This window comes from Bombyx mandarina, chromosome 10 (genome assembly GCF_030267445.1).
Source record: "Bombyx mandarina strain Sakado chromosome 10, ASM3026744v2".
Classification (NCBI taxonomy): Eukaryota; Metazoa; Arthropoda; class Insecta; order Lepidoptera; family Bombycidae; genus Bombyx; species Bombyx mandarina.
Genome location: NC_143217.1, coordinates 15,058,041 through 15,075,106, shown reverse-complemented (window position 1 = coordinate 15,075,106; position 17,066 = coordinate 15,058,041). Strand labels below are relative to the sequence as shown.

Genomic DNA, 17,066 nt, shown 5'->3' with positions numbered 1-17,066 from the left:
TGATTCGTAGTTACCTATACGAAATCGTTAAGTTTAATAAACAGCAACCGCTTCGATTCCAGATCGCTGAGGCCTGTGGCACCTGTATTAGAGGTCACCACAACTCCACCGCTTATGTTATTAATTGATTGTCTTATAGTGAAGTGTGTTTGGGTGAAATGAGTAATTTTACTGGTGGTAGGACGTCTTGTGAGTCCGCATGGGTAGGTACCACCACCCTGCCTATTTGTGGCGTGAAGCAGTATTGCGTTTCGGCTTGAAGGGCGGGGCAGCCATTGTAGCTATACTGAGACCTTAGAACTCATATCTCAAAGTAGTGGCGGCATTTACGCCTACCATTATGCATTATGCGTCACTTGATGTCTATGTTTATTTTATTGTTTTTTTTCCTAGGATAAACAGACTATACACATCATTAAGCGATTACCGCCATCCGCCTTGTGACTTGTGTCACAAGTGTGTGATCTTGTGATCGAATTCCCATTGTACAACAGCTGTCCCATCCTTCAATCCTGAACGCGGTAGTTTGCGGTAGAAAAAGACAGGTGAAACTTACTCGTACTTACAACACCCCTTATCAATAATTTAAAACATTTGTGATACATTGCGTGCTATGGAAAAAACATTAGTCAAGTACTTAAGTCAGTTTTTTTTTGGAAAAAAATTAAGTATACCCAAATAGCTACAATAAACAAGAGAAGAAATAAAACGCTTTATTTATTATAATACTACATCTTATTCAATGTGTTCATTCTATTTCCCAATCCACAGCGTTATTCTGGTAACCGGATTGTATTTTCTCGAATGGCAACATCATCGGATCGGTCGGAGGCATCTGAACTGTGGCCGCCAGTACGGGCCTCTTCCTGTCCTCTTTCAGCAGTAACACTTTGACAAGCGCGCGGTCCCCGGCCTGCCCGGTCACCGGACGAAAGAAAACATCAGGATTTATGTTCTCCTCGAATACCTCTTCGATCTTCGTTGGAAATTTCAGTTTCCCTCCCGGAGATATTAACGGTACCTGCACGTGAAGGATGAATTAGTTTTGACAGATTAATGTCATTGATTACTGTTGGTAGGAATTATTGTGAGTCCGCGCGGGTGGGTGCCACCGCCCTGCCCTATTTCTGCCGTGAAGCAGTAATGCGTTTCGGTCTGAAGGGTGGGGTAGCCGTTGTAACTATACTTGAGACCTTGGAACTTACATCTCAAGGTGGGTGGCGCATTTACGTTGTAGATTTCTATGGGCTCCAGTACCCACTTAACACCAGGCGAGCTGTGAGATCGTCCACCCATCTAAGCAATAAAAATAAAATAAAATGTCAGCTTAAATTCTCCTCCTCCTTGCATCGTGTTTCTGAGTGGCTCAGTGAGATCTTTACGGAGCATTTTGTTCGGACTATGTAACTCCATAGGCATGATAGAGGGTACAAAGCGGCGCGGCAGATCACCGTTACGATGGACCGGTCGAATAAGTAAAGGAAGCTCCAAAGCCAAACTGGTGGTAGGACCTCTTGTGAGTCCGCACGGGTAGGTACCACCACCCCGCCTATTTCCGCCGTGAAGCACTAATGCGTTTCGGTTCGAAGGGTGGGGTAGCCGTTGTAACTATACTGAGACCTTAGAACTTATATCTCGAGGTGGGTGGCGCATTTACGTTGTAGATGTCTATGGGCTCCAGTAACCACTTAACACCAGGTGGGCTGTGAGCTCGTCCATCCATCTAAGCAATTAAAAAAAAAAAAAAAAATCTGTTAACGAGTGGACAAGGGCCGCGGTACGCGAGGAATGGCGACGTCTTGTGAAGCGCACCACCACTTGAACTGATGACCACATTCTCCTAGCTATGCTGATAGCCGTTAGAGGCTATTTCAGCTTCGCCCTAACACGTAGGTGAGCTCACGGGGCTCAAACTAACGGAGTGTTGCTAACACTGGCCCTAGCAAGAGCAGTGCTTCGCAGAATCTACCACCGGATCGGAAACGCGACCCACTGAGAAGATCCGGCGAGAAACTCAGTGGGCTGTGTCTATGGGTTAAAAATGACAACGACCGCTCTGCCAAGAGTGCAAACGACTGAGAAGAAATGTTCCTCCATTCATTTCTGTCCTCGGCGCAATGGATAGCGACATTGATGCCGGAGTCGAATGTCGTCTTAATTTGATCGGACCAGCCCATGAACCCCCGTGGCCTCTTTCTTTCTTTCCACTTTGCCGGTAACGAGTGGTTTTTCGAGATTGTCACCCTTTTTCCTCACAACGTGACCGAAAAACTCAAGAATCCTGGTGGAAGTTTTCGTCAAAGCATCTTTCTAATTCCAAAAAAAGCAACAGTGCTGACAAGAACTGGCGAATCTTTTAATTTAAATTACCATTAGTCTTTTGCGTTATTTTACAAATCCTATATTAAAATTAGAAAAGAAATAATTTAAAAAAATGTATTTTTATTAGTAATATGAAAGTATATGCTTTTATATGCATTTAGTAAAAAAAACTGTTATTCCGACATTACAACGACCAGATACAACGACCAGATTCATTTGTAAATATACATAATTATTGTTTTGCAGACGGTGGTGAGATAGTAACACAGATCACTGGAACAAGGAAGAGCAACCCCATTTAATTAACAATTAAAAAACAGTCAGCTTTTCAAAAATTACAAGGAAAAAGCTAGGATTAAAATAATATACATTCACAGCTCTAATCCGATAATATGTTTATCTGTCATTATTTATCTAACTTTATAATATATTTATGATTATGATTATGTAATCAGTTCAGGACTTACTTTGATATCTTCGATTGACTTAGACATAAGGTCAGAATCGTATTGGGGAACAACTCTTTCTCTCTCTTTTTCTCTCTGTCTCTCTACCAACAGTGAGATTTATGAAATGCACTCAACTCAAATCCTACACGAACTTAGTTAAGTAATTAAATACGAAATAACACGTTTAAGGCGAAGTTTTAAACTTCGGAATGAAACATTTCGAACGAACGACAAGGTCTCCCCTAAGCCTCGCCACAAATAAATATATTGTATATGTTTGCGCAAAGTCACTATTTAGTTAACTAAATATAGTTAAAGTTAATTGTTTCCTTAATGCGCATGTCAACACCTGTTTAAGACGGTATTCAAGAGAATTCATGACTAAGCTACTTTCTACCATAAATACGAGTGATTATTGTCGCACAAAACATTCCGGCTCGATCAGTCGAACGGAGCGGAGCTCTCTGTTGTTATCGCTGTACACATGAAAAGTAATAAAAGGAATTCATTGGAAAATTGAGTCTTAATTACTGTCACTATGGAAAGTAATGATAATTATGAAGAGAATGGCGTCAACAACGTTGACGTCATCACTTTAAACCAACATGGAACCAGCCAATCCGTCATATATAATGTTTCCTGCATAGACTCATGTAAGCGCCGATATCCACCTTGAGACATGACGTTGCAGAATTAATCTACGTGTAATTGGATAAATGCGAAATAAAATTTTAAATTGAGACCCTCATTTACGTTACATGTAGGCACTCTAAAGATGTATACGTAAATCGAATCGAAAATAGATCTTTCGTTTAACATTGCGTGTATCGTACTACAGCAAGACACGCGCATAGCAACGGTTGCCATGGTAACCGTTGTTACTTTCTCCCACAAAAATGCAACAAACTTAATTCTCTGTGAATAACAAATAGTAAGGTAGTACAACGCCTTAGCACGTCTAATATCTTTTTCTTTTTATTGATGCACAAAACAAATTACAATCATAGAAATTATAAGTTTAAATTTTTAACATAATAATCTGGATTGCAATTCAAAAGAGAAAACTATCTGATTAAATGAAATCTAATGTATCATTAACTGGACAATATTATTATTTCGTATTAATATATCGTTTAAATACTCCCAAAGCTCTATCGGATTTGTCAAGAAACTCGATTAACTGATCAATGTTGAGGGTCGTGGCCTTCATTAACAGCTTGCCGTAGCTCATCTTGCGCCAGCAGTGCCTATCTCCGGCTGCGGGGCTGTCATCATCGACCGAGGTGTTGAGAGTGGACCTATCTGGTCCAATCAACACATTAGGTCTCAGCCTCTGGGCCTACTTACGCAAGCCATGCCTGTTTCTAACAATGCGTCCAGACACCTCCGCGCGCATCGCCATTTGCTGAGACGGAGATTTTACTGGTGGTAGGACCTCTTGTGAGTCCGCGCGGGTAGGTACCACCACCCCGCCTATTTCTGCCGTGAAGCAGTATTTGAAGGGCGGGGCAGCCGTCGTAACTATACTGAGACCTTAGAACTTATATCTCAAGGTGGCTGGCGCATTTACGTTGTGGATGTCTATGGGCTCCAGTAACCACTTAACACCAGGTGAACTGTGAGCTCGTTCACCCATATAAGCAATAAAAATGTCCGGGAATGTGAGGTCTAAGTCACAACTGTATTAGTACAAAACTCCCTACTCAATACGCACCTTAATGTATGGATTCGTTACTCTGTAGTGGGCGGTGTGCGCGTGGAAGAGTACCGCGAGCCCCGCTACCGCTCGCTCCTTTGACTTGTTCTCCACGAAGAGCGTCACCCGGAACACGGGGCCCAGACCTTCAACCTACAAAACCCCTCATTTTAGTAAAAAAAAACCTTAGTCGAAATATTAAAATTATTGTTTTGTCATCGGTCCTGCGTCTATTTAGTTAACTAAGACTGGTCTTAAGCCTTTATTTGTTACAGACAAATTATATCAATTAGTGGTTTCAGAAAATTTACAAAGTCCTTCATTAAAAATAAAATATGTTACTGCCATCTATCTATAGGAGCAATGAGAAACTAATCGAAGCGAGGCCATCTAGTGGCCGACGCCCGTAAACATTTTTGTTGAGTGAGTTGCTTATCTATAATTAATTTATGTGTATTATCTATGGTTAAACAGTTATCTGATTCAATAGACATCATAGCGTTTTCTTTTTTTTTTCAAACTCATACGAGGTGTGAATTGCTGAATTGTGTCTGAATTGTGTGAACAGCGTGAATGGCCAAACCCCAACCTCGAGCCATGAGGTCTAAGTCGCTGGTATCGCATTACGTAGAACCCTAGTCATTTTTTACATATAGATACGTTACATGAAAAAAGTTTTTCTTCGGTTATCCGGTATAAATTCCACCCTCCGCAATAATCTCACCTCAGCCGTCAGTCCTATGGGCTCCATGGCCCCGACTCCCATGAAGTTCTCGGATTTGGCGTGAGCATCCAGGAGCGTTCTTGTGGCCAGCAACCTCAATCTGTTCAATTCTAATTGAAAAGCTTCGTGCATAGCTGAAAGAAAATTTGGATACTAGTACCAGATAAGTAATACAGATAACCCTACAATAACACGGTGTTTTAAAACATGATTCCACTCTTAAAACGAAAAGAAAAATTCCCCAAAACTAGCTTATAACACGGTATTTCTTTACAACACGATAACGATTGATTTATGTTTAAAATTATTTACGAAAATTACGTTAAGAACTATGAAAACACACTATATGGCAATAACCGAGAATTTACTGGTTATTTTTTATGTTAGGTAAAAAAAAACCTACAGATATATTTGAGATGTTCATTCAGTGTATTTAGTATGAGATTTTAAACTTCTCGATCGTGTAAAACTTAACTCAAATTTGTATGGAGTTGGAACAGCGCCCCTAGCGGCAAACGAAGGGCACTAAGCACACAGAAATATTACTCTCCCTTTTGTATGGCTTTAAATGTCTTTACTATGTCTTTACTGTTTAATCTAGTAATAGTACTAGATTTTTAGTTTGTTATGTATTATAATCGAAATAAATAAAACACTGCTTTTTCAGAGCAAAATATTGAAGTCTTAATTAAAATTATACAAATGTTGGAGTAGAGGAAGCGAGCAAATGGTGTACAAAAATCAATATTTAATTAATTTCTTTTCAAGTTGTATTTTTTAATAACGGCAATTACATTGCACAGGTAATTACCCGATTCTATGGACCGAATGGTAAACAGTCGACGTCGCCCAAAACACATCATTACGGATCCTCCCGATCCACTAACGGTGCTTTTAGGTACCTCAAGCACCGGTCACCGTCCTCGTCGAACCCGTCGCTTGCGACGAAGGGCTCGACGAGTTAACTAGCCCATAAACACAGCCCACTGAGTTTCTCGCCGGATCTTCTCAGTGGGTCGCGTTTCCGATCCGATCCGATTTTTTTTTGGGTGGACGAGCTTACAGACCACCTGGTGTTAAGTGGTTACCGGAGCCCATAGACATCTACGACGTAAATGCGCCACTCACCTTGAGGTATAAGCTCTAAGGTCTCAAGTATAGTTACAACGGTTGCCCCATCCTTCAAGCCGAAACGCATTGTTGCTTCACGGCAGAAATAGGCAGGGTGGTGGTACCTACCCACGCGGACTCACAAGAGTTCCTGCCACCAGTAAATTCAAATTTTATTACATTAAACTTACGGACGGCATTTTCTCGCTCCCTCGCCGATTGTTCTAGAAACAGTTTCGATTTCTTCGGTATCAGCCAGGGCTTGTGTCCGGCGGCGGCGGAGGGCGCCGGCTCGACTCCGGCCGCGCTGCTGTTGAAATCCGCCGTGCGTTTCAAGATCTTCAACATCAGGTTCCCGCCTTTAAAGCAAAACCCAAAACGGACGATGAACTCGCGGCTCATCGGCCGAACCGACATCAAGCAATATGAGAAACAAAAATTAAAACTGCACTGTTAAAACGGTTCTATTGTTACTAGTGGTCCCGCAGTAGCCGAAATTCGACTATAAATAATTGAAATTATAAGTTTCAACATTATTATGGTTGTATTGTCAAAGACTATTATACTTCTATAATCACAGATTTCGCCAAGACTACACTCGGGACAAATAATATTAAAGACAAACAATATTAACCTATTCTCAATTTGACCACAGACTTTAAGCAATAACAAAAGGTTGACAATAAACAAAGAGTATATTATATGTGTGTGTGTGTCTCAAATACATGGTAGTGTGTGTAATGTTTTTTTATTGATTTAATGTATCATTAATACATAATTTAAAAAAAATATTAGTATTATATCGATACACACAGCATGTTAAAATAAATAACACTTTTTGACAGTCTTCTTATAACGGGCTTATAAAGCTCCGATAAGTCATCATCAACGAGATCTAAACTATTAATGTTGTAATCTGTACAATGCGATCATTGCACTAAATAGATCCGACTTTAGTTTAGTTACTTCACTGCTGGCGTCCATGGGCGACGGTAACCACTCACCACCACCACCCGTATACTCGTCTGCCTACAAGAGCAATAAAATAAAAAAATACAAAATGTACTCACTGCCGGTCACAACGATGAGCACGTGCTCCTCTTGACCCAACCGACCGAACCTCATCACCGAAGCGACATCTAATCCAGAATAAACATCTTAAATAACTATACAGTCAGTGGAATACCGTAACCAACCCACGTACCTAAGACATAAGGTCGAAATTTCATTTGCGTATCCGCTGGGTCGATCTACAAAGCGGAGTGAATGACTGCTTCAGGACAGCAAAATTTTACTGGTGGTAGTACCACTTGTGAATCCGCGCGGGTAGGTACCACCACCCTGCCTACTTCTGTCGTGAAGCAGTAATGCGTTTCGGTTTGAAGGGTGGGGCAGCCGTTGTAACTATACTTGAGACCTTAGAACTTGTATCTCAAGGTGGGTGTCGCATTTACGTTGTAGATGTATATGGGCTCCAGTAACCACTTAACACCAGGTGGGCTGTGAGCTCGTCCACCCATCTACGCAATTAAAAAAAAAGGCAGGGCAGGTGGAGCTTCACCGTGCCTCAATACGCTTCACCTATCATCTAATTGAAGTCTTAAAAGGACTCACAAACGTATTGTAGAGGTTCGAACAAATATTCTTTGGGTGTTATTTAAATGGTTAGCATAGTATTCGTATTTTTGTGAGCAGAAAAATATAATCTGTGAGCAGAAATAGCTAATTGATCAGCAACTCGTGGCCGGCTAACAATCCAAAATCAGTCAGCAATTTATGTCATTCTGGACGGCTGTAATTATTTTTGTACAGCATATTAATTATATAAGCTGCAATGAGCTGCTCCTGTTTAATAATTTTTTTTAACATAAGCGGAGCCAGTGTCCTTTGTGCGATTTTTTTAACGTTCTCGATAACGTAAAAGTTAACTCATATTTGTATGGAATGGGATCGTTTGCGTACGTTCACCGCTAGGGGCGCTGTTCCAACTGCATACAAAATTGGAGTTAACTTTTACGCTATCGAGAACGTTAAAAAACTCGCACTAAGCACACTGAAGCAAGAGTATAAAGGACAATAAAACCGATCGAAATCAGCGTAAGCGCCTGACGAAAAAAAAAAACAATCTGATTAAAACTCAATTTGCTATTTAGATCGCCAGTTGGATTTGGTAAAAAAAGTTTTATAATCATCACATTAACGCTTTGGAGCAACCGGGCAGACGGACTCAGATGCTCTATTGTTATGAGTCCCTGCGCGGTTGAGGGTAGGTCTGCCACAAGGTAGACCGAAGACCTTTTGAAGGTTGCGGGAATCCGCTGGACGCAAGCAGTGCAAGACTTGTCGTTGCGACTTGAGGCTTGGTAGAGGTTCCAGCAGTGGACCTCTGTGGGCCGAAAGATTGATACGAGCCCTCAAATTATCAAAATGTGAATACCGACACTCACCTGGAGTTATGAAACTTAAGCCTCAAACTTTTATAACGTCTACTTTGCTCCTGTATTTTTTTTTATTGCTTCGATGGGCGGACGAACTCACATCCCAATACAACGTAAATGCGCCACCCACCTTGAGATATAAGTTCTATGGTCTCAGTATAGTCACGACGACTGCCCCGCCCTTCAAACCGAAACGCATTACTGCTTCGCGGCAGAAATAGGAGGGGTGGTGGTACCTACCCGCGCGGACTCACAAGAGTTCCTAGCACCAGTACATCCCTCGAATCCTTTACGACGCCCACCGGAAGAAATCAGGTGGTGTCTTCCTAGGGAACATCTCCAAAAACAGCCAGCTACCTCTAACAAACAATGTGTCCAAGCGCGCTTTTCCTTCATAGAAGTGGACGTGCCCTGAGGTCAGCGCCACCCCCACTAAGGTGACTCCCAAATGCAGTACCGGCACCAGAGTCATCGATATCGGCCTGTGCTCCAAGTTGACGCACCACTGCTTCTTACCCTGAACAGTTACGTTTAGTTCAGAATTTAATAATACAAAAAATAAATAATAGTTTAAAAAAAACTAACAAAATACGCTTTTATAGAAAATCCAACTAAAAAATATAACATAAATTTTAATAAATTTGAATTATAAACAATGCAAGAAAAAATTATTTTATTGTTAAAAAAAGCGTGGGGCGCTTTTCAGGATATTATCAAAATAACCCCTCTACTCATATCTGTTCATAAAATATTTATAACTACTGATACCATGCACCCCACGCTTTTTTTTACCATAAAATCATTTTTTCTTACACTATTTTTAATTCAAATTTATTAAATTAGTTAGATTTTCTATAAAACCGTATTTTGTTAGTTTTTTTTAAACTATTAATTATTTTTTAGTTGAATTTCAATTTTTTCATTGTTTTTTTCTTTATTTTTTTAATATTCAATTGTCATCGCTCCTTAATAAGTATACTAAATTTCGAGTTAATCCAACGTTTTGAATGGGGTCAAAATCATGTTCAAAGATTTCGTTACATACGAACATACATACGTCTGAAGCTAATAAAAGCGTATAAGCTTTGTCCATTAGAGATACATGCCTTTTTGGTGTAACACGACATCGTGTTGTCTGTACATATAACTATGATGCTGTCATCGGCCGTGATGACTTCTATAGATATGATGTGTTCCTCTGTATTGAATAGTATGCGCCCTTCGGTGGATTCCCTCTTCAATACGCACACTGATTTCTCCCTGAAAATATTAGCGCACGCATGCTCGGTACAATTGGACTTTTATATCAGGTTTTTTTTAATCATTATCATCAAGATTATCAGCGTATAGGCATCCACTGCTATACCTAATCGTCCTCCAAAATTCCCCATAATGACCGTACCCACCGGTCTTTTAATCTTTATAAAACCTTACAAGAATACTTAAGCAAGAAAATGTTAAAATAACATCACATACAAACGGTGCCAGATATTTTATGTGATTTAACAAAATCTCAATACTTGCTAAAGAAAACTAAGTTGAAGCCATTTGTAGTGCGCGATATCATTGCATTAAAAATGGTTAAAAAAACGGTTGGAATTTATCTAACAGAACTCTTATTGTTCAGATGAAAACCCGAGTCAAACATTAACATAGACCTCACGATATCGTTCATTCTTTATGTAAGCAAAGAGAGGTAAATATCCCGAAATACATTTAATACAAAATTAAGACGTTAGCACAATATTCCGATATTCACAAATACTCGTAATACCTTAGTTGTAGGTGACTACGAAAACTGTAAAATATTCGTATCGGCAAAAATAAATACAAGTGAAAATAATAAAGGCACGATTAAACCGCAAAATTAGTTTTAATTATATCTACGCCTCGAGAAAACAGAAGAAATGCCAATACAAATAAAATCGTCTGTGATGACCACGAAAACTGTAAAGTAGTAGGTATTCGAAAAGTTGGAAACAATATTATGAGAAATAAAAAAAATAAAAAATTGAAACCGCAAAATTACTTTTAACTGCGTCTACAACTCGTTAAACATAAAAACATCAAACAAAGAAAGTTTAAATTAAAGAATGTTTTCATTAAGACGATTAAGTTTCTTTAAGTGCCATATTTTCAAATTTCATTACAATATCTTCACGTAATTTTCAGAGGGTACTTGCAAATAAATTTTAAGTAGCACAACGTGCAGAATAAACTAAAAGATTAATACCAAAGCGGAAATGAAACTCAGAAGAAGCTAAGCATTACAAGTGCATTTATGTACTGGTAGAGCATGTTTTTAGCTGCCCAGGTGAACACCTAAAGCCCTCTTATTTCTAACGCAAAGCAATTACATGTTCTAGTTTGAGGGGTAGGACAGCCACTGTAATAGTCGTGACACCAATTTAATGTTTTTTTTCCTATTTTAATGACCTTATGGGGTCATGCTAGATTCACCGACCGAATAGGTGAGCTCACGGGGCTCTAACCTGACGACGTTGCTAACACTAGCCCTAGCAAGAGCAGTGCTTCGCAGAATCTACCACCGGATCGGAAACGCGACCCACTGAGAAGATCCAGCGAGAAACTCAGTGGGCTGTGTCTATGGGTTAAAAATGACAACGACCGCTCTGCCAAGAGTGCAAGGGTTCGACAAGAACGGTGTCCGGTGCTTGAGATACCTAGAAGCACCGTTAGTGGATCGGGAAGATTCGAAAAGACTTAATTTTTTATGTGGCTTTTGAAACATGAAAAAACTACTTGGGTGCAAAATTGAAGCATTAATAGCTTAAAATTAATCTCACACCTTGACGCAACTGTAATTCTGTAGTCAACATTATACAATCCGGTTGTTATCATTCTGTAAGGTGTTTTCTTCATTGGACATAGTTTAGCCTATATGAAAACAAACATAGTCACCACAAAGCTTTGTATGCATGATGAGACGCACTTTTCGAGTTCTAGCGGGTTCTAGTTCCTATTTGACGTATCCGGCAGAATACAGTCGATGCTGATATTACGTGGTTATTATGTTCAGAGATGGATTTAGGCTTGATGCCGCTCTAGGCCTTGTTTATCGCGCCACCCCTAACGTTAGATTAAATTTTATTAATTTTGATACCAATGTTTTCATTTTAAATTTAAAATAATTTATATTTTTTTTTTGTATAAAAATTAATTTGAACTCTTTTTCATAAGAGACTGTCTTTACTTTTTTCTTCTCTGCAATTTTACCGCCCTAAGTCCGGGCTTCACGGGCATAGGCGTAAATCCATCACTGATTAAGTTACCAAATTGTGAAATTTTGGACAACGCAAGCAGTCCGGAGGGAAGGGCGCACCACGGCCCTTCATCAGGGTTGCTATGTTTTTATGATAAAAAAATAATAATTCACAATGTGGCTATCTTTATGTGTCTTTCTAGTCGACTGTTTAAATTTTGTTTATAAGGAACTTATAAGATTTCTTGAAAAAAATTGTTCATTTCTTTGTAGCTTTATAGCTTATACATAATATATTAGTGAATTTGAGGTAAATTTTGTTTCTTTAGGACAATTATTTATACTAATTGCTTATACTAATAGCTTACCCATTGTTGTAAGTTCAATTTTTAGAAGCTTAATAATGAATTGCTTTTAAACATTTAATTTAATAAACCAAGTACAGTTTAGAATCTCTTTTATTAATAAAAGATTACAAACCTGTGACAGAGTTGTAAATGTTTGGGGATCCAAAATAATAATGTAACCATCTTCTGTACCGACTACCAAACAACTCACAGAATACTGGTCTATTGAGTTCATCTTCAATGTACTTATGCATGTGATCTCAGGAGGTTTCCACATAGGTAGTTCGGCAGCTTGTTCTAGGTATTCCATCTGCTGGTCTAAGGTAAGAGCCAGGAAATTCTGAGATTGCAGACTTAATATCTTCGGAGGAATAGCTTTTAAGTTCTCTTGGAGTATTGTTATCATTTCTGGTGTCTGATTTTCGGAGTTTACTAGCTGAAGTTTTTAAAAATGTATGATTTATTTATTATCATGACAGCAGATGACCATGCATCCCCCCTGATCAACGTGAGAAATGCCAACGACACAGTGTAGACATCTGCCTACAAAATGTATGAAATGTATAGTTCTCTTTTTAACATTCTCGATAATGGAAGAGCTAATTTAAATTTGTATGGAGTTGGAACATTCGCCTACGTTTGCCGCTAAGGGCGCTGTTCCTATTGCATACAATTTTTTTATTTATTGCTTAGATGGGTGGACGAACTCACAGCCCACCTGGTATTAAGTGGTTACTGGAGCCCATAGACGTCTACAACGTAAATGCGCCATCCACCTTGAGATATAAGTTCTAAGGTCTCAAGTATAGTTACAACGGCTGCCCTACCCTTCAAACCGAAACGCATTACTGCTTCACGGCAGAAATAGGCAGGGTGGCGGTACCTACCCGCGCGGACTCACAAGAGGTCCTACCACCAGTAATCACGCAAATTATAATTTTGCGGGTTTGATTTTTATTACACGATGTTATTCCTTCACCGTGGAAGTCAATCGTGAATCGTTGTTGAGTACGTATTTCATTAGAAAAATTGGTACCCGCCTGCGAGATTCGAACACAGGTGCATCGCTTCAACATGAATGCACCGGACGTCTTATCTTTTAGGCCATGGCGACTTCAAATCTGAGTTAACTTTTACGCTTTCGAGAACCGGCCTTTCATACCACATTACTGCTTTTTGGTAGAAGTTGTTTCTATGGTAATACCACCTGGGTGAGCTAACAAGACGCCCTACTACCAACTTAGTACCAGGGATATTAAAAATTACCTGCTTCCAAACATCCATCTCGTGGGCGCTCAAATCAACCGATGGCAATAGATATTTGTAAAAAAACTTCATATTTCTGTATAAGTATACTGCAGAGCTGAATGCCACAGCTATGATTGGTATGGACCTTGGCATTGCCTCTGATGTATAGAAACCAACTATGCCAAGGGGTAGTTCTGGTAACAGGATGTCTGATGTTTGCATTGTTCCTTTGAATACCTGAAATTGTATACATTTAATAACTTAGTTTGACTTTATCACAACTAGGGAACCTAAAAAGATGGGATCAATAATGAAGTCAAGTGTTGTCAAGTGAAGTCAACCTCCAACGATAGGGTTGCTTTAAATAAAAAACCATGACACAGAGCCAATAATTTCAAAACCTTCAAAAAATTGTGATTGCTCTACAAATAGAAATTATTATAACTCTAGCAAACTATACACCTATAGTTATAGTTTATTTAATAAAATAGAATCTAATACACAATTAGTCTGTACTAATATTTTCTAATTAATGCTTCAAGGTAAATACAATATCAGTTCATTTAAAAATAGTACAATATTTCAGTTAGGTATGTTTCTAGATGCTTTTTTTGGTTTATTTTAATTATTAATTCCAGTGAAAGATAACTCGCTTACTTACCTTAAGTTTAGGGCCCTCTTCGCCTTTTCCAAAATCAGCGACGAGTAGTTTATAATCTTTATCATTCTGCAGATCGACAAGAGCTAAATTAGACGGCAAAGTATTTAGATCTATATCATCTGTACCTACTTCCACGTCCAACCAGCGGGACATACTGGTCATCCTAAAACCTAACTTAGCTGAACTTAGGAATTAGCTATAGAGTTAAATGTTTCAGTAACTGTGTGCAGAATCACCAATTAATTAGATATATGTGCACAGTGTTTAAATACGTGGAATTAATTGGAATTTACGCGAGACTAAAGCGTTTAAGTAGTTTATACAATGCATAAAGTTTGCAGCGTTGTTTATGTTTATTTTGTGTTTGTTACTTTCTCGTAAAATGTGATGTACGTTAACCTAGCTTAATTTAAATTATGCACTACCTAATATATTTAATAAAATACAGCTAAATACAAACAGGAGGAAATACAAACTCTGTTGCTATGGCAACCAAAGTTTTTCCCATTACGATAGCAAAAGAGCGGAGTTCTTCAAATCCAATTGAAATTCATTCGTTTACTTTAAACAGTTTTCCAGATCAACGTTCTTTTTATAAATTATATTATTAATGCTTTTAAACTTTCAATTAATTATGAGTGTTTGAGATATTAAAATTGAAAAGAGCGCTTATTATTTTATTTATATTTATTTTGTTTGAAACGTGTAAAATGGTTTATTAAACGTTTAACATGCACAAGCAAAGTACACAATAAAGAATGACACAAAATAGCTGAAAGCAGTTTATTGGGTTGTTTCGAAAAGTCCATTGAATTCTCTGTAAATTGACGGCATCCATCAACCAAAAACCAATACCTACGGTGTTTTGTAATATCATTTCATGCAATTTTTTTTCTTAATCTGTTGTATTCCTTTCCATTTCATTTTTAATACAAAAGAGAAGTGTATGTGCTTCTTTCCTTTTACTCATCCAATCGACGCACCAAAGAAAAAATAACTTTGACAGTGACAGAACTGTGTTTATTTTGTTTTAGTGTGAAATTGTGGACGTTAAACGCGAAGTCTTGAATTTTAATGTCTTTGTGACGTGAACCTCAATAACTTTTCAAAACAATTTAAAAGTTTAGTTTTTCTAAAATACAATTTTCAGTTTTCGAATGCGACTTGAATTTTTGCAGGTAAGTACCTGCCTACCTTAAATTTATTTAAATAAAATTCTAAATTAATAAGGAGCTAGCGGAATATTTATAAGAAATTTAAGTTTTATGTATAATATCTGACTGTAAAATAAGTTTTAAAAATTAATTGCTCATAGCGAATTTCCGCAGTCTTAAACTTAATATGTGGTCGGTATATTCTGTATTTCAAAAAAATTCCTATTAAAAAATAAAAGTGTTCCAATACTTTAAAAAAGTACATCATTAGTAAATCTATAATACTAGTTTTCTAATTCATTTCGGTACATAAATAAGCAATATTGATAAGTTATGCCTTAAAATTATTTTTGTAAATATATTTTTGCTCACATGAATTATTAATATGATCACTGATATCTTATCATATCAACATTATCAATATACATTTAAACTTGATTAAAAATATGTTAATGAATAATTTATAAATCAATCAATCACACCGTAGATTAAAAATAAAAACTTTACATTAAAATGAATAGTCAATTGGTCCTAAAATGAATAGTCAACCTAGGTCTCATTACTGGCTAACTTCTTGGGGATCTAGATTAGATATAAAAACCTTCCCGCCAACAATATTAAATGGTAATTTTATGGATTTGACTTGCAGGAGATGGTCTCTACACTACTAGTACAAATCTTAACAGAAATCTAAAGCCAAATATTTTATGAGGGAAAATCTTTAATATGTTTAGACTCTTAAGTGTTTCTAACTATTGTATTCTTATCGATATGTATTTCTATAAAAGTGTTTAGATGTTTACAAGCTGCAGTAACTGTGTAATATTACAAAGACAGTGAGCTTGGCTGTCAGTATAAGCTGATAAAAACTACATGTAAGACAATGTTCATGACTATCATATTCTGGTTAATCCAATCTAACCAAATTTTCCCTTATTCTATTGTTATGAACAGAGTATGATACTGCGATTGTGGGTTCCTAGGATGTCTTGTGAGCTCGCAGCAATAGTTCAGTGACAAGGCAATGATATGTTCTTCTTTGAAGGCCATACAATTGAGAACTTGATCTCTTCCTCTTCTTTTAGATAATTTGGCTCCAACGCTTTTGGCATTGATTTTGCCAATGTCAAAGTATTTACAAAAATGACAGGTGCTTACCGAGGGAAAAAATTACTAAATCTAAATACAAATAAAGTTGGTCGGTTTTTTCATACGCGAATCTGTGGTTTTAAGAACAGCACAAACAAATATATGTTAGACTAGCGACCCGCCCTCGCTTCGCTTCGGAAACATTAAAACACACATGAAACAAAAAAAAAAAAAAATTTTTTTAAAAAAAGTACCCTATGTTCATCAGGGACAATGTCGGCTTCTAATGGAAAAAGAATTTTTCAAATCGGTCCAGTAGTTTCGGAGCCTATTCGAAACAAACAAACAAACAAATCTTTCCTCTATAATATTAGTATAGATATAGACTAACTACTTTAGAGATAAATATTATTAGCAGATAAAAATTTACACAGAATATTTACATGTTTAGAGTGGACTAAAGTTAATAAACAATTAATATTAATAGGCCGGGGACTGTCATTGGGCCTTCCCAATATCATAAAGAGGGGATACGATATTGGGGCAGGAACTTTATCTCTTAACTCAAGGTCTGTTGTGACATTCACCTTGTGTTGTGTTTGGTC

At 37.7% G+C, this 17,066-nt stretch overlaps 2 protein-coding genes across 2 annotated transcripts in view; one reads left to right on the top strand and one right to left on the bottom strand.

The window, feature by feature from the left end:
- Positions 1–700: 700 nt before the first annotated feature.
- On the bottom strand, positions 701–14,741 carry BBS1 (Bardet-Biedl syndrome 1). The gene is made up of 12 exons (XM_089730716.1): positions 14,679–14,741; positions 14,219–14,284; positions 13,576–13,794; positions 12,443–12,745; positions 11,549–11,637; positions 9,846–9,999; positions 9,097–9,256; positions 7,372–7,440; positions 6,493–6,660; positions 5,192–5,325; positions 4,486–4,620; positions 701–1,021 (listed from the first exon to the last, which is right to left on the bottom strand). The coding sequence occupies exons 1-12, from the start codon at positions 14,724–14,726 to the stop codon at positions 749–751; spliced, it is 1,818 nt and encodes a 605-aa protein (XP_089586842.1). The 5' UTR covers positions 14,727–14,741; the 3' UTR covers positions 701–748.
- Positions 14,742–15,221: 480 nt separating this feature from the next.
- Positions 15,222–17,066, top strand: part of LOC114246952 (uncharacterized) — a 152,156-nt gene continuing 150,311 nt past the window's right edge. Inside the window, exon 1 of the mRNA XM_089730711.1 lies at positions 15,222–15,396. The gene's annotated coding sequence lies outside the window, so the exon portion shown is untranslated. The remainder of the gene's footprint in view (positions 15,397–17,066) is intronic.

Coding starts and splice junctions, on each gene's coding strand:
- BBS1 (XM_089730716.1), bottom strand. CDS start 14,726: ATGGGAAAAACTTTGGTTGCCATAGCAACAGAGTTTGTATTTCCTCCT. Junction 9,257..9,845: donor TGTCGTGTTACACCAAAAAG/GCATGTATCTCT, acceptor GTAACTGTTCAG/GGTAAGAAGCAGTGGTGCGT. Junction 1,022..4,485: donor TAACGAATCCATACATTAAG/GTGCGTATTGAG, acceptor CTTCACGTGCAG/GTACCGTTAATATCTCCGGG.